The sequence below is a fragment of the Simochromis diagramma genome, unplaced genomic scaffold (assembly GCF_900408965.1).
Source record: "Simochromis diagramma unplaced genomic scaffold, fSimDia1.1 OVJJ01000216.1, whole genome shotgun sequence".
In the NCBI taxonomy this organism is placed as follows: domain Eukaryota; kingdom Metazoa; phylum Chordata; class Actinopteri; order Cichliformes; family Cichlidae; genus Simochromis; species Simochromis diagramma.
The window spans coordinates 1-23,780 of record NW_024386883.1 but is presented as its reverse complement, the minus strand read 5'-3'; the positions used below and the strand labels follow the sequence as shown (position 1 = coordinate 23,780).

Below are 23,780 nucleotides of genomic sequence, written 5' to 3'. Positions count from 1 at the left end.
TGACAGCGTTAGCGCTCTTGAATGCTGCTTACATGTTTTCAGCTCAGAGTCATCAAGTGCCCTGGTTACAAGGCTGAAATAACCTATTTTCCCCTCCACCCGTTGTTCCCCCGATGATGACATTAATGGCCAAAACACCAAAGGGGTTTTCGTCATTGCTTCCTCTAAGACGCCACAAAGAAAAATGTTAAATGTCACCGGAAAATGTATGCTTAGATAATTTCTCAGCAGGCTTAGGGTCAGGCTGATGTTACCCAACCTGGCAGCTTTAAGCCTACTGGAGTTCACATTTCTCTGACAAACCCACAGGTCTTCGAATTCACAGTCCATTCAGGGCTTTTTGTTTATTTATTTATTTGTTAATTTAATTATTTGAAACTGAAAGGGATTTCTTATTAGAGCAAAGCATTTCCACTGTTTGAGTCTACATCAAGTGTGGCAATGCTATTTATTTACCCTGTACATACTGGGAAGTTAAAGGGTCAGTGAGGGCTGTCAGTGGCCTTTCCTCTGTTTTTCATTTATAGGTTTGCAGCCAGTTGAAGTGCTTCCTGCTTTCTTATCGGTTAAAGGCAGCTACACCTACACTGGAAATCATAACACAACACATTTAGAAAGACGTTTTTATATGTTATTGAATGCATTTTGAAACAAGTGTTCATGTTTGCATGTGCTCATCTGTGCGTACAGTATGCAGCGTTACACGTGTGTTTGATAAATGGTGGTGATGTTGTAAGCTTTCAAATAACCAATAATATGAATGTTGTACAGTCATGACGCAAATGAGAAAAGGGTAAATGCTGTGCAAATTATTTCAGATTTTATGTAATCTAGGCTTAAGCAGCAAGACCTAGATACATGTTAAAAACGTTTCCACACTGACTGAAATAAAGCTTGTCCAAGCCCAGTTAGTGTTTACCTGACGGCTTGAGCTGTCAGCTCAAACCCAGATGCAGGTGGATGTGGTCAGACAGTTTAAACCTGCAGACGAGCAGATAGTAGTCGTCCAGCGCCAGAGCCACAGAACAGCTTTCTGTGTGGAATACCAGAGTAGTTGTGGGGAATGGTGTTGGCTGTCAGAAAACCTGCAGAGAGACTTTTTCTGTTGCCTGGTTCACTTTCCTGTGTGTTATTCTAGGGTTGCAAAAAGTTATATATAATACTTTTGTGAGTCATTAGGCCTACTCAGCTTATCATGACACAGTTGTCCTGGTTCTTCAGAGCCGTGGTTTATCTTTTTTCTTTTTTAATTGTAACCTTTCAATCTGGGAACCAGATTCTTGATTATTTTTGGAGGAGCAAAAAATTTATATGTTTATAGCAGGTCTATGTTTTTCACTTGTAACTGCATAATGTAAATGTATAACAACTGGTGGGTGACCACCGTGCAGTCTGTATTTCCTAGCTAATGTCCTTTTGAATTCATTACAGATTTTTCCTCGTGGCTCCATAGTGCACTGCTTTCCAGGTTTCATCCCGGGAAAAGCACACAATTCCCCTTGGTGTTGAGACAGGAAGGGCATCTGGTGTGAAAATGCTAAAACATGCGGCGCTATCTACTGTGGTGACCGCTTGTGAATGAGGGAGCAGTTGAAAGTAGCTACTTTATTACATCATTATGTTTTTTGTTTGTATTCTAAAGAGGTTTTGTGCATTTAGCAAAATCTGTATATAAGACAGATAAAGCAATGGTGCCCCCATCTTGGGTTTTTAATCAAACAAGAGGTTAGTGTGCTAGCATATTAGCAAAGAACGTACACATACCATTTAATTAGGGCTAACATATAGAGTATTGGAGCAGGCTTCTTGGTCAGATTGTTAATACTGCATAGCAGACCACATTATATGTAAAGTAATTTGATTTAAAGGCACTAACAGTGGTGCAGTGAGAGGAACAGTTCACTGTCTCTAATTAGCTGATGCTAACACCGCTAACACTGCTGTGTTACCATGCAGTTGTCTGTCAAACCAGCTCTGCCCAAATAAGGCATTACTGTATACCTTAATAGCATTTAAAGGCTTAGTTGTATATATCACCCAGTAGGAGGGATTTAACCTTTTTCTGTAGCCGTCTGTTAGCCTCAAGCTACCATGTTTGATATACTGCAGCTTTTGCATTTCCGAAATGGCCTAATTTTTCAAACCTAGACAATGCATTTAGAGTTTTTTGGGGCGGGGGTTTTGTTGTAGTTTTTAAAACAGTCATAGCTGATAGCTAATATTTAAACGGATTTGATTTTCCGAGCTAATTTGATATTAGTATTGGTTAGTTTTGTTAGTTTTTTATGTAATGAGCAAATGCTCATTACTATGCTAATGGTTAGCAAAGGTTTGCTAGGTTCTTGTTCATGGATGGAAAAGTAGTGGGCAATAGGGATGCATTTTAAGTCGAATTGTGAATTGTGCTAGAAATCAGAGGGTGAAACAATCCATGGGTACATCAGATTTGTTAACTAAATTCAACAAATGCAACTTTTGGAGATTTAGTTCAAATCTCAAAGTACTCCCAGTCTTACTCTGTGCTCAGAGACGTTAAAGAGAGAGAGCTGCCCCACTGTTAACGTTACAATCTAATTTCTTGATTGTAACTCAAAATTTGTAGTTTAAGTGTTTATTTATTAGATCTGTTCAAATGCAGGCTAACTTTGCAGGTCTTAATTCTGATTTGTAAGTTGTGAAATAAAGTATAAGTAGAAAAATTATAGCTCTTGATCAGTTAAATACAGTTTATCACATTATCTGGTCTTTTGCCTTACAAATTAAATACTGAGTTTTGCTCCTATATACTTGTGATTTTAGAAAATAACATTTCACCAAGCTGTACTTTGACAATGACACACTAGCAGTATGTGCATGCCATCAATATAGGAAAATGTTAATTAAATCTATTCTACATCACATGACAGAAAATCTTTAAAGCTCACATGCTCGCTGCCCGTATCGCTAGCGCTGTGTCAAACAGGTATTTTTTTTGTTGAGAGAGAAATATCTACTGTCAGCATCTCTCTTCTCATCACGCGCCCATGCCTCTGCAAGCCAGTATTAAAGTTTGCTATCAAAAACAACCAGTTTGCTGCTGCTTTTGCATGAGGGTAATCCATCATTTAAAAGATCCACAGATAATATGACAGTTCCTTAGCATCTCATACGTTTTAAAACTACAAAATGAAAAAAATAAAACTCATCCTGCCTGAATGTGTTTGCATCTCATTACCTGAGTGTTTTAAACATCATCACAAATACCCACCAAAAGGTGAAAAAGCAAAAGTGGAGAGGACATGAGAGCTTTTTAGATGTCATTCACTGCAGTAGAGGAGTACTTTAGGTCCTCAGCTCTCAGCAAACAGCATGACACCAGCATGCTTTTTTACTCATTAAAGCCATTAGTGAGCTTCACCGACTCACATCTGAAATGAAAATAAGGGTTGTAAATGTTTCAAATGTGAATGTAAATTATTTTAATCTCAAAGTGATAATAGTTATTAAGTTTAAATTAAATGCACAGATGGAGCATATTAAACCTAATAACAAGCTATAGTTGAGGGTGGAGAGTTCTTTTAAACTGCAATACAAAGTCTACACGCTAAGAATTCATAAAGAAAATGAACTATTTCATGGCCATTGTCATTGGCTCTGCCTCTTTTACAGCCTGTTTACATACAGTGTTCATCATGAACTTGAACTTCAGTGTACCACCTTGCGAAGTGAGCTCAGGTTTCAATGTAAAGGGTTTTAAATACCCGAAGGCATGAGTGTAACGAGACTCGGATGTTTTTTAGCTGTTGACCTTGCGAGGTGTGGTTTAACCTCAGTACTAGAATGCAGATGGATATGTGAGGTTTATTTTAGCTGTGCAGAGAAAAGATACATTTAAAGCTGCATGAGGTGATTCTTAATGCAGTGTTTCTCTTTAATCTTGCGAAGAAAAAAAGGACATTTACACAGTAGATCAGTTTATGAGTGGTAATTTCTGTTGCTTGCTATACAAACTTCAGCTTTTTTGTTTTGTCAACAATTCAGGAAGATCTTTTTCGTCTGTGTCTATGCAGTAAAAGCATAAACAGTCTAAAGAGTAGTTTGGCAGTAAGTAGGGCAGTAAATGCAGAAATTGTGTTTCTGATTAAACATTGGCATTTCCCCTCTGCGGTAGCTAATGTTTTTTTGTTTTGTTTCATTTAGTTTTTTTGCAAGGCATTTCTCATCAATCTGGCCCAATTAAATAAGAGCTTGATTTTTCAGTAACACTTGCGAGTTTCATTCTGAGTCTTTACCTTTGTGTGCAAATCTTTACCAAGCTATGGAAACCTGAAAGTGGAATGGAAGTTTGTGTGTCATAAAGAGGACATCCGTAGCTACAAGCTAATGCTAAGATGTCACAAATTTGTAGTGACCTAAGGCATAATGTCACCTTGTTAACATGGGAACCTTTTCCACAACAATGTACAAGTAATGACATTAAAGTTGCTTGAATTACTGCTTTGCAGTGAAAGACTTTCAGCAATATCTTCTTGCTTTGTGCCTCTCATTTGAGTTCCTTACCTTATTAGCTCACTCTGACCCATTTGACGCCCTACAAATGGCTTCATATAAGCTACAAATAGACTACATATATGCCCATGAAGTATGGGGAAAGAAGCAAACTAGAAATATAAATTATGGGTGAGTGTTTGATTTTTGCCTGCTGCTCTGTGTTTTGGAATCTTTTTGGACTGGAAGGATTTTTACTGTGGAGCAGTTGCAGTAAGCTGAGGGCAGTTTCTGCAGTAAAACACAGACAAGGATAGCATAGCAAAATGTTAAACACCAGAGCCTGAATTTAACGCAAAATGTAGCATTTGGATCTTTAAAAATATGGATTGGCGTGAAAACAAAGCATAAGTGATATGCTTTTAGTTTAACAATGGTCACCTTTGAAATATCAGCTGTGTGCATAGTCTCCAAATATTATACGTGCAAAGTTGAAAGTTCACATAATTTTCCTTTGCTTTGTTTTAGATTAGACCCCGACCTATTTATTGGCCATGTCGATATATTGGCTGATATTACGTATTTCAAAACATACCAGTACTGGCATTTATAAAGATCAATAAATAAAAATGTTGCACGGGGCCTGCTGACATCACAGTTCAGGTGTTTTCGTCATGCCACGCTACCATTAACTTAAGCCTCTTATCACTGCAGTGATACAGTTGGGAGGTGTTATTTATTAATAGAGAAAATTGTTTCAATATTTACCGGTGCACAGAGCAGGGAAACATCTTTTAGTTCCCTTATATTCAAGAGGAGGAACACATTTCCAGGCTGATATCTCCAAAGGTGGGCAGCTCAAAAGTAGTCTTTGGTGTTAGCCATACTGTCCCTTTAAATCTGATTTAAATGCATATAAGAGCATGAATTTCAGGATAAATGATAGAGAATAACTGAATAAAATGGTCTGAGGTAAATTACGATATCAAACATGCCAGTGGGGAAATGTATACTTTAGCATATGAAGGAGGTTGAGAATGAGATTAATCCATGGATTTCCTCTCCAGAAGTTAGCCCATCATCTTTTCATATATTCCCCGTTAAGGAATGCACATAATTACATTTCTACAACAGTGCTGGCGTGCAAGTGGTTACTGGCTCAATTACCTCAGGCTGAAGTGGTGCTTAAACACCAGCTTCAAACAATTGTGTGTTCCTATATGCTCTATAGGAACAAGAGTCTGGAAACCCAAGATAGAAAATGATTCCTTTTATGAAGAAGGAAAGGGTGTGAGCTAAAATGCAGTTTTTCTTTTGCTTAGGCCAGAGACTTTTATTCTTTTTAGCAGTGAGCTGTTAAAGACTGCAACACATCACTCAGATATCTCCAGTCACAGTGATTCTCTTGTCCCTCTGGGTCTCGTTTAGATGCAAAATAATGGAAGCAGCAATATCTAGTAATTTTGCCTGAGGCCACTCAGTGTAGGCTACATTTGGAGTAAGACAAACACAGACGACTGCCTGCATTAAGAAGGACCACTAACTATAATTATAATTTGAATATAACTGATTCAGAGTTGAATTCATTTCCAGACCATGAAACCGCGGACAATTTTAATCAAGGTTAAACGAAAGCATGAGCGTTGCTTTCCAACTGGAAAGTGTCTGGAATATAATAATTGCACTTAATTTCTGGCTTTCTAAGAAGATGCACGGTATTCTGTCAGCCACAATTAGGGGAAAACATGTGTTTTCATGTATAGATTATATGGAGACGTGTTATTAATTGGTCTGTAAGTGAAAACAGTCTCATGCTGTTTAACTGGAGCTGTCCAAAGCTCGTCTGAGTGAGTTCTTAGTTTGGTCTATAAAAGAAGCGTCTGCTCCATGTTGTTTAAGATTGCCGCATACAAAGGATGTGTGAAGAAGGTGGCTGCTGTGTGCTCTGTTTTTTCAGGCCAGGTTATCAAAAGAAGTGTCTGCTTCAGAGATTTTTCTAGGTCAGAGGAGCTCGTTCTAAGCAAAAACACTTCTTAGGTGATGAAGTACTCTAGCCAGGTGAAAATAGCTAATTTGTTTCATGCTGTGTTATTAATGTCTTTCAGCAGCACACATTACGTCCTCACAGTAAAAACAGCATTTTTGAATGCAAGTCCTACAGAAAATGCTAACTTTCACGGTATTAACATTGGTGCGACTGATTGATTTGTTAAAACGGCAAGCTAATGGGGCGCATGAGTGGCTCAACGGATTCAGCAGGCAAACCATGTGCTGTGAGAAGGCTTCTTATTGGTTGCAGAGGCCCAGTTTCAAATCTGTGATTAGGCCATTTACTGTGTGTCGTCCTGGTCTTTCTCCCATCTTTCCTGTCTTGTCTCCACTGTCCGCTCTTAAAAAAAGCTAGTGGTCTGTTAGTGGTCAAGCTCGCAACAAATGTCATATTTTCTTGATGCGTTTAAAAAAGTGACTTGGGAGAACGTTCATTTGAAATATTTGAACACAGTGTTCTAATGGAAAATCTTGTGGTGACAGTGATACCATGTTTGCTTTGTATCCAGGACTTTAAAGGCTCAGTTATTATGGATTTAATTGCAGAAATGTCCTGAGAACAAGCAGTCAGTCTGCACTCACTCACTGGGTAGACCTTGCTAGTTTTGACCCCCTTTTGTCAACAGAACAGAATGCACACTGAACAGGATGGATCCATGCTTTCATGTTGTTTACACCAACTTCTGAGCTTGCTATCCAAATGTTGTAGAGAAATCAAGACTCATCAGATGGGACGTTGTTCCAGTGTTCCACTGTTGAGTTTCAGTGAGTCTGTGTGGATGGTACCCTCAGTTTCCTGTTCTTAGCTGACACGAGCGGTGCCCAATGTGGTCTTCTGCTGCTGTCGCCCATCTACTTCAAGGTTCAATTTGATTTGTGTTTAGAGATGTTCTTCTACTTATCTTTGTTGTAACAAGTAGTTATCTAAGTTACTGTTGCCTTCCTATCAGCTCCAAGCAGTCTGTCCTTTCTCCTCTGACCTTTGACTTCAACAAGGCGTTTTTGCTCAGAGAACTGTTGCTCACTATTTGAACCTCTTGTGTTTTTTCCCCATAAACCCTACAGATGGCTGTGTGGGGAAAATCCCAGTAGATCAGCAGTTTCTGAAATACTCAGACCAGCCCGTCTGGCACTAACAAGCATGCTATGTTCAAAGTCACTTAAATCGCCTTTTTTCTTCATTCTGATGCTCGGGTTAAACTTTAGCAGGTTGTCGAGCAGCTGAACAGGTGTGTCATTGAGTTAATGCGTGCCCTGCAGTTTTTGCTCAGTAGTTTTGTCTGTTTTCACAGGATTTGGCTTTTCGTTAATTGAACTGAGGAGGTGGTGGACAACGGGACTGTGCTAAGTTTTTCTAAAAGAGCCTTCAGACAAGGACGGCGCGGATGGGACTTAAAAGACTTCAGGAAGGGCCTGGTTGGCAGAAGGAGTGAGTATGGACAACCTTTCTGATTTCGGAGGCCCCTGTCCGTCTGGCCGCAGGGAATGGGAGTGAGTATGAAATAAAGTTCTTTATTTAGCTCATGCTTCATAACCATCACTGTAGTGGTAAACACAATATACCATTCAAATAATTGTGAAAGTTTTCATGTAATAGTTTAAAGAAATCTGGTATATCTTTTTAGACATTACCATTTAGCAAAGTTTTTCATCGTCTTTCATTGTGAGCATACATGCACAAAACTACAACACATTTGAGAAATGTATAAAGATAAACTGCATAACAAACATGTAGTAAATGTTGTATTTTAACAATGAAGAACATATTTATCTTGAATGACCCTCAATTTGAGTTGTGTGAGGAGCGCGCTGTTCAATATTCAGGCAGTTCTCTTAGGACATCATCTGCAATGCAAAGCAAAAAAACCCCTTTTATACAAATGTGATCAAAGCACTTACATCCATCAAGAGTAATGAAGCATTTTATGAATCACTGTGGGACTATTAATATTGATCCAATACCACAGGAATAATAAGTTACACTCACGCAGAGTTGTGCACTCATAACGTTCAATGTTCCTCAGTAGTAGTTTTTTCTTTTTGTAATACCTGCTGTGTCTATGATGTACAAGCCGGTCACTTCTTTTGATATTTTAAAGATAACGCCCAAGTTACAGCCTATCACTTGATACTGTCATAGTCAGTGTAATCATGTAAAAACATTCTTATTTCAGTCTGTAAGAGAAAAATGCTCTTCGGGCAAAGTTGTATTTTAATGTCAGTTCACGCATAATTCACTGTTGGCTCACAAAAGCTTTCTTACAGCCTCACTTATTGGGTCACAGTCAGGAAAAAGTGAGAAAGATTGAATTTCAAAATAAGTTAGTTTAAAAACAAAACAAAATCTGCTCTGAAAAATTCATACTGGCCATACCCGGGTCAAAGTCATGCACTGACAAGGTTGATTACATTTAACAAATTTTTTATGACTGATTATCTCTGTTGCTGCTGATTAATCAGTTACACGCGATAAAAATAAACTCCTGCTGCTGTGTTCTCAGGTAGTAAATATCCTGTTACGACCAGGAGTAATTCGTAAGAAAAAAGATATGGAAGTGACTCGTGACTTGTCTGCCTTTAGACATCCAGCCACGTGAGCCTCTGAGTATAAAGCAATAATGCAAATATGGAGTAGGTCACTTACAAGCCACAGTGACCTGTTAAACATGGGAGAAGACCAGAGGCTTCAAATGCGGTTACCTCTAACATAATCACAGCATTAGTAGTGGTTGGTCCACACATTGTCTCTGATAATTTCTTGAGATTGACACTTAAATGGGCTTTTTTTTTTTAAAATTACAACATATTTTACCATCTCACAGAGGGTAGTGCAAGACAAAATAAACAATGGCTACATTCCTTTTATCTGCTTTACTTGTGAATCCTGGATGATTGAGCCATTGTTGAGGTTGTTAGTGAAAACTGCTCTCATACTAGGACAGCTCAAAAGTCTTGCTGTGAAAACTGTTTGTTATATTGTGCAAAAGACAAAAATATGTCCTGAACTCATTATATTATCACTGACACGTGTTTGATGACGTCAAAGGAACTTCTTCCTAATGCGTATCCTTCTTTTTCAAGCACCAATAGCTGCATGGACGATTTAATGGATGAAGATGAGAAGGACAGGGCAAAAAGGTACTGACGTCTGTGCATACTGGGCAAACACTTCATGTATAGTATCACACATTTATTACTATTTGCATAAATGGGAATGGCAATGGAAAACAAATTATTGGTGGTAGGTCATCACTTTAAAAGAAACTGGACTGGACATAATAAATGAAGAAATTCATTTCATTTTCTGTGACATTACGGTTAATCTGGGCCTCTTTTGGCTCATTTTGTATTTTAAACACTTACAAATACTGGTGTCTAAAAGCGACTGAGTTCTTAGTTCACAAAGGTTCGACTCCAGATTCACATATTACTTCTTATCTGAAAAATTCCTATGGACACTCTAGGACACGGTGTCAGAAGATATCAAACTCAACCGTTGGTAGAATAACCAGCCTTCTCTTTTTAAAAATGTAAATTCTGTATGATTACATCTATGTTTAATTAATTGTTTTCATGCCCTATTTTTATAACAAAGTACCCACAGATTTGAATATATTCAGGCTCTGCTTACATTTTCAGCACCGTGCCGCTGTTACATTTACCTTTCTTGTTCTGCTTGTTTTCTTTTTTTCCTTATTCCAAACTATCTTCCGTGTAAACAGGATAGCTGAACTAAAGTCACTTAATTTTCACTTGCAATAACCGCTCTGTTATAGGGCATCCCGTAACAAATCAGAAAAGAAAAGAAGAGACCAATTCAATGTGCTCATCAAAGAGCTGTGCACCATGCTGCAGGGTCAGGGCCATCCGCGCAAGATGGACAAGTCCACCATATTGCAGAGGACCATCGACTTTTTGCAGAAACAGAAAGGTACGGGCTTTTATGTAGTCTTTCTATTTCTATAGTCTTTCTGTTTAGTTTTGTTATAGACATATTTCTAACATTTTCTCTTTTCCAGACATCACTGCACAGAACGACACCTGCGATGTGAGGCAGGACTGGAAGCCTTCGTTTCTCAGTAATGAGGAGTTCACTCAACTAATGCTGGAGGTAAACTTCAGGAGGATGTCTTTGAAGAGTAGCTGTTATTTAACTCTGCCATTAGGTAATATTAATAAACACAAAGGCAAAGCTACATCCTCTCTAAAATGATGATTTTTATTTTAAGTGCATGTATTCATAGTTTGCTATAAAATCAGCAGTGAAGACGCGAGGTCTCTTTAGGCAATATGCGAAAGCAGAGTAAATATCAGCACGTTAACATGTCAGCATAATGTGCTGATAGATTAATTAAGACCCGATGAGACATTGTGCAATTATTGTGCAATTTTTCAACATGCTGTAATACAGTAATATAATTGTGGTAACTTCCTCCCTCTTGCAGGCCCTAGATGGTTTCTTGGTTGCATTAACTACAGATGGTAACATCATATACGTGTCTGACAGTGTTTCCTCACTTATTGGCCATTTACCGGTAAGTAAGAGGGCCTCAAATTCATGCAACCATCAAAGCTCTGTATTGTCACTTAAGCATAGCAGTGATTTAGACAACATTAGATTTCACTTCACCATATCTGGTCCTCGTTTTATTTTTGTTGCCATAACAGTGAAGTTAGACAGAAAAAAGCTCTGTTTTGCTGCTTTATCTGAAGCAGATTGCCGTTGTGACTCCCATTAAGACTGTTGTGTAAGATATCACTTGTTGAAATGGTGCCAGGAAGACTGACTGCCATTCATCTGTCTTTTTTGCACCAGTCAGATATGGTGGACCAAAATATCTTGAATTTCCTCCCGGAGCGGGAGCACGGGGAGGTGTATAAGCTGCTATCATCCCACATGCTGATGACTGACCCCATTGCTGCTGACTTCCTTGACAGTGAGTATCCCGCTGAGCGGGCTCTCTGCACACACTGTGTCTGGGTCATCGTGTTGAAACACAGCGGAAGTAGAAAGGTTAAAGCCTGTAGACTGTCTCCCACTTTGGGAGATCAAAATGCTGTGGACAGAACAGTTGCCGCTGGTGTAATTCTCCACTAAAAATCAGCTCAAAAAGTTATGTTGGCTCAAGAATCTTCTTTCTTTGTTTGAAGTACAAAAACGACACTTGACTGTTGTTTTCTGTCTTGTAGAATTTTTGTCACAAAGACTGTTTGGACTGAAACTGAGATACAGAAGCTAGTTGAATTACGGTCTGCAGGTTATTGGATTGCTGATTAGTGTGTATCTATGATTAGACTTTTAGCTAATAATAGGAGCTAGCTTAGTATCATAGTTAAGACTTTAAATCACTGTTATGTTAGCACAGTAATCCAAAGCAATGTAGTATGGGAGGCTCAAGAACCTGACCTTAATCTTGTCTTACTATTGGACTTTTCTGGGGAAGAGAGAGGGCGAGTCGCAAGAGTCTCGGCCTATCTTTAGAGACCTAAATAGCAAACTGTCACAAAGCCAAGTCTGCAGTAAACAACATCCTTTGAGCACATCCATCATTTGTTTTTTACCAGTAAAAAGGATTACATTTTATTACCTTGCTATGCAAAGGTAAGTTTATTTTACACAGTCTTAGTACAGGAAACAAAGCAACCTCTTCTATTGGTGCCTGTCAGCATTTTGACTCTTTGGTTTTTCTGTGTCAAAAATACCATTGAGAAGCACCTCAGCTTTTATAATGATGCATGTAAACTTCATTATGTTCAGGGTGTAACCATGACAATATCTGCTTTTTAGGTGAGGCACACATTGAATTTTGCTGTCATCTAGCTAGAGGTAACATGAACCCAAAAGAGCCACCTGTATACGAGTATGTCAAGTTTGTTGGAGATTTTAAGTTTCACAACCATGGTAAGGATTTGTTTTCTTTTTAAAACAAATATATTTAGAAAAAACAAAACAGAAATACACATACATATGTACATGTTCTTGGTCACACAGTGCCTACGTCGTCTTGTAATGGGCTCGAGTTGACGTTACCAAGGAGTCTGCAGTCGTCTCTGGAGGAGCAGGTCTGCCTCATTGCTACCGTGCGATTAGTCACGCCGCAGTTTCTGAAGGTAAAACCAGCTTGAATGTTAAATCTTGTTCCTTTGTTTCTCTGCTTGTGACTCCACAGAGTAACACTTTACACATTTGCCTAACAAGCAAAAGACCCAGGGGGTGGAGGGTGCAAATCTCACGCGGGTTGCGTTAGGAAATCAAATATGTGGCGCTACCTGCTGTGGCATCATCATGTGAAAAAGGCAGCAGCCTGATGGCGCTTCTGTCGCTTTGTTTCTCTGCTTGTGTCGCTGTGTGTGCTGTCACTAAATCACTCGAGGGCTAAAATGTGGCACTAAAAGCAGTTTCGGTCCATGCAGCAATAGTGAGCTTGGATCAGTGGCACAATGAGGTCTGAGAGGTGACACACTTCGGCATACACTGATTCCATCGTGGCGCACACACTCTGGAAAACTTCTCGCGACAAATAGGTTCAGTGTGGCACACTGTGTACTTGCCAACTTGTTACATCATGAGGATACGCTGTGATCCCTAAAGGGCCCTTTGAGTTGAAATCTGGCCACTTGTCAAGTTACAGAAGGGAATTAAAGTCGCACTCTTGTAAATTTTTGTGAGATCAGCTCAGATTTTATACCCTTTCCAAGCATCCCAAAGGAAATTTATAAAATGGCACGTTTCCAGCGATGGTTTGTTGAAGATTAATTAAATCCCAATATGTAAAAGAAGTCAGAGTGCAATTTACATGTACAGGATGGTCAGTTGCTATTAAAAGCCAAAAAGCTTAGAACCCTCCCCCCCCCCCCCCCCCCCCCCGCCTGATCTATTGCACAGACTTCAGCTCTGCCGACTAGTTATTCCAAACTGGAAAACACACTGATTACACTGATTGGTCAGACTGGAACAATATCTACTGGGACGAATGACATGGAAAGAGTTTTTTCCTTTTCTCAGTCTCAAGATGAGTCCTTTGTAAACAGTAGACATCAGTTTTTCAAATGTAGAGAGTACAAAATTCCCCAGTTCTTTTCAAAGGAGCATTGTTCTCATTTTCCATAGAGGTTCAAGGGCACAGCATTTTAACAGTGACACACAAGTGTTAATAAAAACATTGGCATTATCCCGGGCAATATGTAAAACGATAGACACAGCAACTGTGTCTTTGGTTTGTGGACTAGCATTATGGCTGTTGCCACGTTGTTTGCTAGTAATCCTTGTTTGGAAAAAGCATCCATCGTGTACATGGGTGTATTGCACAAATACAGACGCCTGTTTGTTAGTAAGTAACATGCTAGTAAAACACTTGACTTTCATTCGGCAGAGCTGGAGCACAGACTGTTTGTCAGATAATTTTATTAACATGTTCCAAAATGCGCACAACAAACGTAAATTAGCTAAGGCGACACCTCAGAGACTGCTAGTATCCTAGTTACCATGATGACACACAACATTAAACCTTTAATATAAAAATTATAGAGTAATAAAAAAGAAATCATCCTCTTTACAGTTATTATGGACAAATTAGCCAGAGATCAAAACACTTTTCTGTACCTCCTCTTCTCTAACATTGGAATCTAAAGGGACTGACTCGCTTTTGTTGCCAGCCTCAAGTGGCCATTTGAGGAACTGCAGCTCTTTGCACATGCTCGGTGGCTGTTGCTGCTTGGTCCCTCTAAGCATATTCTTGATGTGTAATGATCTTTTTGTGTTAAGTTTCATCATGCACTGTACCAACTCTGATATTAAAAACTATGACCATATACAGGACATACTGTACATAAAACACGATCATGCCTTGCTTCCCTGTGAAATATTAGCAGGGGACCTTCCTCAGTCTTTTTGTTTTTGTTTAGGACTTGTGTAACGTGGAAGATCCCTGTGATGAATTCACCTCCAGACACAGCCTTGAATGGAAGTTTCTGTTTTTAGATCACAGGTAAAATATTTGTATTATCCTGACAGCTACCAGTCTATACTTAGAAAAAGTATTTCTTGCATGTTTATTGCCCTGTGTGCGCGTGTGTGTGTGTGTTTCAGAGCCTCGCCAATCATAGGCTATTTACCCTTCGAGGTTCTTGGAACTTCTGGCTATGATTACTATCATGTGGATGACTTAGAGCTCATAGCCCAATGTCACAAGCAATGTAAGCTACTTTTCTGTTGCTTTTTTTCCTACCAGTCTCCATGATCACTGTATCAAGGGCAAATGTAAAAATTGACAGAAATGTCAAAGCACTCATGTGGACTTTCTTTCTTCTCTCCTTAGTAATGCAGTTTGGAAAAGGTAAATCCTGCTATTATCGATTCCTGACCAAAGGTCAGCAGTGGATTTGGTTGCAGACTCACTACTACATTACTTACCACCAGTGGAACTCCAAACCTGAGTTCATTGTCTGCACTCACACTGTTGTCAGGTAAGCCTGGTTTCTTCTTTCTGTGTGTGTGTACACATTTCCTCTCTCTTTGGGTAAGGGGTGTATCGATCTAGCCTCCCTTAATACTGCATTTTCTGTTGTCCTTCAGCTATGCTGAAGTGCGAGCTGAAAGAAGGAGAGCGTTTGGCCTTGAAGATCTGTCGCCACCTGAGATAGCCCCGTCCTCTGTGAAGGTAACTCGGACACATACTGCACAGCGTGTGACATTTACAAGGTCAGCTTCAAACTTGGCCCACCATGTTGAACATTACTCTGTGTTCCAGGCTCAAGAGCTCTACCTGGACATCTGCTCCACACTGGACGCTCCACGGGACAGAAACAGCGGTGCACGTTCGGTGTCCTCCCACAGCTCCCGGAAGTCCTCCCACACAGCGCTGTCAGACTCTGCATGTGAGTCATCCTCTGCTCCCCAAAGTGCTAACTCACTCAACAGTAGGTCATTATTTACAGAAATCCTGCTCCTTTGTATGGGTGGAAGATCTGTTATTGGGGATTGTAGGCAGCAAAATAATGCGAGTCTAGTGATAACCCTCTGTCCCTGGGTTTGACATTTTCATTAGCAATGGAAATGGAAGATCAATTTTTAGTTTCCAGAAGAGTCCCACACTCAATCCTTATTTTTTATGTAATCTTTGTGATCACTAATAAAACTCCAGACGTTGTCACTACACCCACCTCGGTGTATGTGGGTGATGATGCATTTGTGAAAGGTTTCCAAGGCTTACTTTAGCCTGCCCTATTTGTTTGAGCCCCCATTCTCAACGACTTGCTGCGCTTCCACCCACTGCCTAGTATGCTAAAACATTTCCATCTGCATATTTATGAAGAATGCACCAGTGGCAGCTTCATTAAAGTTGTAGTTTTTGCAAAGTAAAACAGTGTGCCAGTCTTTCCTTAGCCCACACGTATATTAAACTTTGCTACAATGAAAAACCATTTGTGGTAGAATGAGAGTAATCACAGAATCCAAATCAGCAGTTTGCTATACAAAGAAGTTTTGGCTTTCTCTCAGAGAGGCTATAGTTTCTCTGTTTAGGGAAAAAAATGCATAAAGGCCATTTTTGTTTGGGGAACTTATTTTAGAAATCAAAGTCTGTTGATAGGTCTTGTGGGAGTGTGGCTACAGTGTGGAAAATGTTGTATGAAGGCTTAACTGTGCTGCAGAAATTAGACATTAAAATTAGCTGCTTTTTTTTTTTTCTTTCTTTTTTTTAACCTCGAATGTTGACACAGGCTTTATTTTTATCCTAAAGTCATAAACAATTCTTTGGGCACCAATTTCCTTGTAGAACTGTTCTAAATAACTTTGCAGGGCAGGTCAGGATTTATTATTTCACGCCAAAAAAAAAAAATCACTGAGCATCTGCAGATGAAGCCTAATACCTGTAAATGTGTTACTGACACAACGATTATCCCACTCGTGAAATGAGTATAAACGCAAGAAGGTAATTCACTCAGTTGTCGCAGTTACAAGTGTTCACATTAATTCACATGATTATGAATTTAGAGGTGACCTGTCTCTGCCCTGCAGCAGCAAACTCTTACACAGAAGCCTGCACACCATCGTGGCAGTCTGCTTCCATTGGGCCTGAAAAAACATCTGCCAGATTCCAGCCAAGCAGTTCAAAGGTCAGTTTACACAATGTTTACATGTATCTCTTTGTCTTTGGAGATAAAAATGGTTTGCGAGAAACAAGCGTGCACAGATAACACATTAATGTCTCCTAAATTGTGTTACATAAAACGATTTTTCCCATTTTTTCCCCCTGTAGAATTTGGCACAAAGACAAAATTCCTTTGACCTTGTTTCCCCAATGAGCCTCCCCCTTTCTCCTACCTGCAGCAAGCACTCCGCAATGGTTAGTGTTAAGACTTCCTCTCCAGCCTGTTGCCTTCTGACTTTCTGTTTGTGTACAATGTCTTACTGTTACTGCTGGATGTGTTTATTTCACCTGCTGGTTGTGCACGGTTTAATAAAAAAAAAAAGAAAAAAAAGAAGAGTTATTGTGTATTTCTCCCAGAAATCATTCATCCGTGTTACATTTGAACTGTAGAATCAATATTGCACAAAAGGTTGGAAGATTGGTGTACTTTCCTCCGTAACAGGAATAAACCATTACATGACTCACGCTACTTGATTATAGCCACATTTGTCCATTTCCCTGAAAAAGCGCAAAAGTGTTCTTACGTCCCTTTCACCTGCTCTCTCTATCCAGCAACAGCAGCCACAGCAGCAGCAGCAACAGCAGCAGTCCTCCATGTATCAGCTGCAGCAGCCGCAGCTCGGTGTCATGAACCAGCTGAAGGAACAGCTGGAAGAGAGGACGCGCATTCTGCAAGCTGACATTAAGACACAACAGCAGGAGCTGCACGACATTAAGGAGAAGCTTCATCTTGCTAACCTACAGGTAGTGTTCCCACACTTTCAAATGAAGAGACTGCAGCGATTGTTTATTCAGCCGCGAGTTAATCTTGAGATCTTAACACGACACAGGTGGAGTGTTTTTGTTCTGTATTGGCAAAATGGGCAGCCTCAACTTCAGAATAAATGCTCATTACGTCCAGATCAGCTGTTGAGAAAAGTCAGCCTACATTACCTATAATAGCCAGTAATGGATAAAAGGCTCCACCTAGAGGCCAACATGAAAGACTGACTCCAGTGATTGTCTCTTTGTTTTGTGCTTACCTTCTGGATGTGCAGGCAACATGAGATGAGCTGTAATTTGAAGCATAAACATGCCACACATCAACATGTAATTAATCTGAATTGAACCTTAAACGATCCCCCTATACATATCAGTATTACAGCATCCTGACAATGCCCTGTCTTGCAGTTAGAGACAAGTGATTTAGCCTGCGCCACAGTTTGCTATCTCTCGACCAAGTTTTGTGAAATTCAGCTTCTTTTACTTCTCTTGTGTAATCCTGCTGACATACAAATAAACAAGAAGTAATTTTCCAGTACATCCATCCATCAATCATGTGGGTGCTGAGGTGTATTCCACCCGTCATGGGGCGAGGTTAGAGGTTATGGAAATCAGTAAGTTGTCTCTTTTTAGAAAGAATTAATTCAATTTGTCTATTTCTGTGTGTGTTAGATGTTGTTACAGCAGCCTATCAACAATGACTTTAGTCAGGCCCAGCAGCAGCCTCAGCAGCAACAGCAGGGCCCCGGAAGGCCTGCCCAGCAGAGTCAGTCTGGGGTCATCAGACAGCTGTCGGGCCACCCTAAACCAGTCTGCGGGGCTCACAGCTCATCCCCACACTCGCTCCTGAGAGAAAACAGCTCACCTTCAACACAGGTACATCGCTGTGCAAGAGAGAAATCCAAACTTGAAACCAGAAACACATCCAGCTGGAAGCTATCCTCTTAAGTAGTTTTATTGAAACCTCGTTTGAGTTGACGGTTGCTCTAAAGTGTCTCTGTTTCTGTAGGTCCAGCCGAGGATTTCCCAGAGTGGGCAGGCTCAGTCAGTGAGTTTGCCAGTGCAGACAAACACGAGTCTGACGATGCCCTTCTACAGCAACCCCATGATGTTCTCTCAGACCAACACGAGGCCTCAGCAAGATGCAAACCAAAGACACCCAGACAACCAGTTCAGCCAAGATGGACAACTACGGTAAGAGCCCTGAGAAACACTCATAGTACTCAGAACTCCAGGTGTTAATGTCAGTATGGCAGGTGATGATGAAACGGTATATTTTAGGAATAACATTCACTTTATGTTTACCTCTTCATGTTCTCCAACCTCTAACCCTGATATGTTTCTTTTCCTGCAGAATGCTTCTCAACCAACCAATGCAGACTCTGGTTCCCACCAGCGTCTCCTCGCAGCCTTCCCAGTGCAACATGGGCATCTCCCCATCGATGTGAGTCCTCTCACCGTGCAGACGTCTTTATGGTATGTTATGTTGTGTCTAACCTCTTCATCGTGCGCCACATACAGATACACCTTGGAGCAGCAGATCCTCGCCCCCTCATTCCCCATGCAACAGGTCAACTGCAATGCCGTCCTCGTGCCCTCGCCGGTCTTCACGTCTCCGATAATGATCCCACACAACAGCTTCATCACGCACCAGTCCCAGTCAGCCTACCACTCGCAGCCTCAGACCTCTCAGCACTCCCTGCAGCTCCAGCAACCACAGCAGTTCTTTCAGGTACGCTGCAGCAACATGAGTCAGCATGTCGTCCTGAGCCTCTTACACAGATTTTTAGACTAAAAGGCAGTTTGGCAAGGATTGCTGCATAATGCTGTTTAATATAAATAACCAAGGCTTTCTATTTATTTATGATCTTTTTGGGTATTAGACTGTATCTGAATACTGAGTTACCACAGCAACAAGCTACGGTGCATTTCCCACAGGTTTTAAAGCCTCAGCTTTGTGCCAAAGCTGTGCTGTGACTTCAGAGTGATTCTTACTGTTTTTAAGATTATACTGAATTATTTTTTTGTGTTAAGAAATGTTCATTAAAATCAACAAATGTTTACAATGAGGGCATATACCTTTAAAAACAAGCAAACAAAAAAAAAAACCCCACCACACAAACCATGAGGGATGGTGTTGTATTTCCAGAGTGATGCATGTGATGTTTCTGTCTGTGTCAGCAAGTATGAACATGTGAGTAACGGTTCACAATTAGCTCGTTGAGGTGATGTAGGTCATCACCACTCTCTCTCTAAAGAAGGCATCCATATAAGAAGCAGCCAGCAGCAATGTGACTTCCTGGGATGATACAAAGTCAGTCATTCAGCAAATTCAGGCAGCAACAGGTGAAATAACTGCAGGCAGTACCGAGCGAGTGGATCCCGCTTAACATTTCTCAACTTCAAGCTGTGTGACTGAGTTAACTACCAGTGAGAGCCCAGGATGACATGTGATGGGGTGCCAAATACATTAGAGGGTTACCAAGGCAATCGGGACCTAGAATGTACAGTAGCAACCGACTGTCAGGGACAAAGTGATGCCTGAAGAGCAAATTGCTCCCAGTGTGGACACCCCTTAAGTTTGAAATGACCACATTAGGCATTCTTAACCATAGCTGCTGACCTCTTACTCCCAAAAGATGTCACAGGTAGTCACACTGATGACCATCAGGGGTGTGCCTCTCCACTGTTCTTCCAATATCTCACAGTCAGCTCACAATCAGCTCCTTGGTCCAGGGTCAACTGGGCAGTGAAACCTATCCTCACAACTTGGCTTAACAAAGAGTCCACTATCTACCGAAACCCATTTTATATAATCCTCTACCAACTGCAGAGCAAGTCTTGATATTCAGAGACAGCCCTCATGTGTACACTGTTTGCACTGCACATCAGTCGAACATTAGATTCTATAAATAAAACTTGATAAAAAGTATTCTGTCTGCTTATTGTACTATATTCATATTCCTTGTTGTGTCTGCAGATGACTCAAGGACTCGTACACGGTGGATCTACTCCAGCATTCTTACACACCACTAATGTGCCACAGCAAAGCACTGTGGGATACATTCAACAGCCACTAGCGCAGCAGCAACAGGCGCCACAGCAACAGAGGCAATACCAACATTCCCAAAACCAGACTGGCAGCGTTTCAGAATATCGAAACATGCTGACTCGGTAGCGTTGTGGACTTGACCGTTGTGCTGAGATCTGCCTCTGTGAGGAGGCCTTGAAGGTGGAAGCACTTTGTGTCATGTGGGAGTCAAACTCGATGACAAGTTGGTTAAAAGTGGGGAAAACTGCTTGTTGTGATCTTTAGATGTGAAGCTGCCCTTTCCAGATGAAGCCGGCCTTTTACGTCACTGGCGAGAAACCACAAGCAGAGATTGCACTGACCCGACGTTGAACATCGGGGACCCGAAGAAGTGTGAGGTGCTGGGCCTTCATCTGCAGGCTACGTCGCACTCAGTGGGTCCATCAGTGAAACTGCTGGGACGAGTGGTTTATCAAAGCTCTTAAAAAGAAACTTTTTACATGTTTACACGTGGAACATTTTTGTCTAACAAAGTTTCCTTTAAGTGTCTGTTCACACTTAGGTACCACCTCCTACTCAAAAGTAGAGTATTTATTTTTGCCCAATAGTTGTTTATTTCATTAACTAATGGTGAGATTCTCAACACCCCTCCCACTGGCGACATAACTCGAGTGAAAATGACAAATCTCACAATGGGATTTGTGTGCATGAGAACTCTACATTTCAGTTGGCTCCCATATTGTCCCCAAAACAAGGTATGTTCATGGTAGGTCACATGACAGGGGCTTTACGGTGAAACATGCAGTGGTAAGATGACCATCATATCAAAAATCAGGGTTGGTAAATACTAAGATGTCACACATGCTATAGGACCACGCTCAGAGAGTAATTCTCCAGTTTTTTAGTAAGGTCTATCTAGATTTTTAAAGCCTCAATCTGGGACTAAAGAAGGGGTGTTGCAGCTATTGCACCACTTCCTCAAAACGAATGACAACAGCAGATATTTGAAGTTACAAATTTTCGGTGCTTTTGATGAGCAGTGCGGGATGAGTCCTCTTTTGATAACCAACCTACCGAGTGAGTGGGGGGGTGGCTTAAATAATGTGCCTTCAGCCGTGGTACATCCATGGCGCAGTTTGATGGTTGTGTCTGATTATGGCTTTAAAAATCCAGCTCAGGTCTATTTGGAATACAAAGTTATATTTTCATAAGGTTATAGATTATTATTTTGCTGCATCAGAGTTAAATACAAAAGCCTAGATTTGTATTGGATATATGACAAATATATATTGGAAGATTAAGGTCCCCGGCTGTAAGGATAGTGTCTCATTCACAAGTTATCCATTTCCTGAAATCCTAATGAAATCATTTCATTTTTATTTATTACACTTATAATTGAAACACTACACGGGAATTTAATTTTTTTTTAAACACATAAGTTTGAATTGAGTTTTGTCTGTTTGTGTTTGTGCTTTAGACATTGAAAGGTCAACACTGGTCCTTGTGTCTTGCCCTATGACAGTTTCACACAGTTCTCCATTCATCTGTATGGGCCAGCTGTGGTTTTACAATACAAAGCAATGCAGTGTAAGTTGAGTGTAAGCTTGGTGATTTGAATACAGGGTGGCAAAGTTTTGGGATTTTCACCAGATGACGATGGTCTTAGGAAGCGCACGTTCCATGGTTATTACACAATTATTATCGGTTACATAATAAACTTCAATTTTCAATGTAAATATTGGTTTAAAAAAAAAGAAAAAATGGTTCACTTTTAACAATAAATATAAAAAAACATGCAGGTGAGATTCTCTAGTCTGCTGTGACAAGGCCATTGCCATTATTAACAATCACTTGTTATATCACGGTATAACACGACAACGCTGTACCTGCACAGCTCTGTTTAAATATCTTCGAAACAGGGAAAATTAATTTAAGATATAAGACATTTTCATTCCATTTTTGTCTCTTTGAACGTCTGGGAGGGAAAACAAAGTACGCTCCAACCGTGACCACGTGACCCAATTTATTAGCATCTGAAAAATGCAGACATGGAAGTACAGCAGCCTCTATTGCATTAAAAAAAAAAAAAAAGCCACCCATTTCACTTTATTGTATTCATGCATGAGAAACTGTCTGCAGATCTGGAAAGCAGTCCTGGCACCATTGCAGGATGTTCCAATCTTTTTTATGCAGCCCTACGTCTAACCTTTTATATTATCGTGCTTTTGCAGCGACGTGTCCAACTGCAGTCCTGTGTCCATCAATTCAAATCTAAAGCTAAATGTAAACATGCCCTTCGGCTGAAGCTGCAAATTCGCATGGTGTGTTGTCAGATTGTGACATGATGACTTCACAATGAGGAGAATGGAGTGCGCCAGTGTAGACAGATTAACGGTAGAACCACATTGCAAAAGTAAACTCCATAAAGAACATTAATTCATCTCTTATCTTGTTAATGACAATCTCACACAAACTGCTGTGCGTTCCCAGTACAGCTCTGCGTTTCCTGAAATTCTCACTGTGCTACACTTTATTTAAAGCAGCCCGTGCGGCTCGATACGACAGCTTGGTCTCCACACCTCGAAGCTGAAGCTACTGTACTGGTGCTGTTCACGTTGGATAACAAGAAGCATCCGTCAGAATACTTTGAGCACGTCCATTCAGTGCCGTTTTACACTTTTCTATGTGCAATGTCAAACTGAAGAGAAGAATGTTAATTTATAGTTTTAAATGTTTCAGAACAGATGTATATAGAGGTGTATAATAAGCCGCTGTACCATGTAATTTATATGGAAATATTTTTTTAATGAAAATGCCCTAACATTCCCTTAACCGTTTATATCAGCAGTATCTTTCTTTAAAGGGTGTCCACTATACACTACGACTGCAGTGATCACACTTTATAGTCTGTCTGCATGGGAATGTGGTGCAGAGTGGTAGCTCCTCACAAGCAGGAGGTAAAACACGAGAGCCTAACCTAACAAAGAAGCTCTGTAGTATCATGCATTTACAATAACGAAGAGATTAAATAAAGAAGATGAATCCTTATTGTGGGGTGCAGAAAAAGCTCTCCAACTGTGCAGACTTCACAAAGTAATTCAGCCAAAAAAAAAGGGGGAAAAGTGCAATTGTACAGGATTATCAAAATACTTCTGATGGGTAAAATCAAGTTTCATTCTCCATTTATTCATGTCTATGCTTCTACAAGTGTGGCAAAGAAACAGTAAAGGTGTTACTCAGCAGTGCAGAGGTGCCATAGACAACTATAGCTGTTTTCTTTCATTATTAGTTATCAATACCATACTTTCAGACGGTGGTAG

General features: G+C 40.3%; 1 protein-coding gene across 2 annotated transcripts in view; it reads left to right on the top strand.

Moving 5' to 3' along the window:
* Positions 1-23,589, top strand: part of npas2 (neuronal PAS domain protein 2) — a 42,220-nt gene extending 18,631 nt beyond the window's left edge. For both annotated transcript variants that reach the window (XM_040032686.1, XM_040032687.1), the window contains exons 2-22: positions 7,809-8,007; positions 9,598-9,654; positions 10,293-10,447; positions 10,536-10,627; positions 10,962-11,051; positions 11,333-11,453; positions 12,305-12,418; positions 12,509-12,627; positions 14,422-14,504; positions 14,606-14,712; positions 14,835-14,982; positions 15,092-15,176; positions 15,267-15,393; positions 16,535-16,632; positions 16,776-16,862; positions 17,220-17,411; positions 18,102-18,305; positions 18,439-18,623; positions 18,784-18,873; positions 18,951-19,161; positions 20,410-23,589. In XM_040032686.1, coding sequence (XP_039888620.1) covers positions 7,952-8,007; positions 9,598-9,654; positions 10,293-10,447; positions 10,536-10,627; positions 10,962-11,051; positions 11,333-11,453; positions 12,305-12,418; positions 12,509-12,627; positions 14,422-14,504; positions 14,606-14,712; positions 14,835-14,982; positions 15,092-15,176; positions 15,267-15,393; positions 16,535-16,632; positions 16,776-16,862; positions 17,220-17,411; positions 18,102-18,305; positions 18,439-18,623; positions 18,784-18,873; positions 18,951-19,161; positions 20,410-20,607 — 2,619 coding nt within the window. In that variant the 5' untranslated portion in view covers positions 7,809-7,951 and the 3' untranslated portion in view covers positions 20,608-23,589. The remainder of the gene's footprint in view (positions 1-7,808; positions 8,008-9,597; positions 9,655-10,292; positions 10,448-10,535; positions 10,628-10,961; positions 11,052-11,332; positions 11,454-12,304; positions 12,419-12,508; positions 12,628-14,421; positions 14,505-14,605; positions 14,713-14,834; positions 14,983-15,091; positions 15,177-15,266; positions 15,394-16,534; positions 16,633-16,775; positions 16,863-17,219; positions 17,412-18,101; positions 18,306-18,438; positions 18,624-18,783; positions 18,874-18,950; positions 19,162-20,409) is intronic.
* Positions 23,590-23,780: the final 191 nt, after the last annotated feature.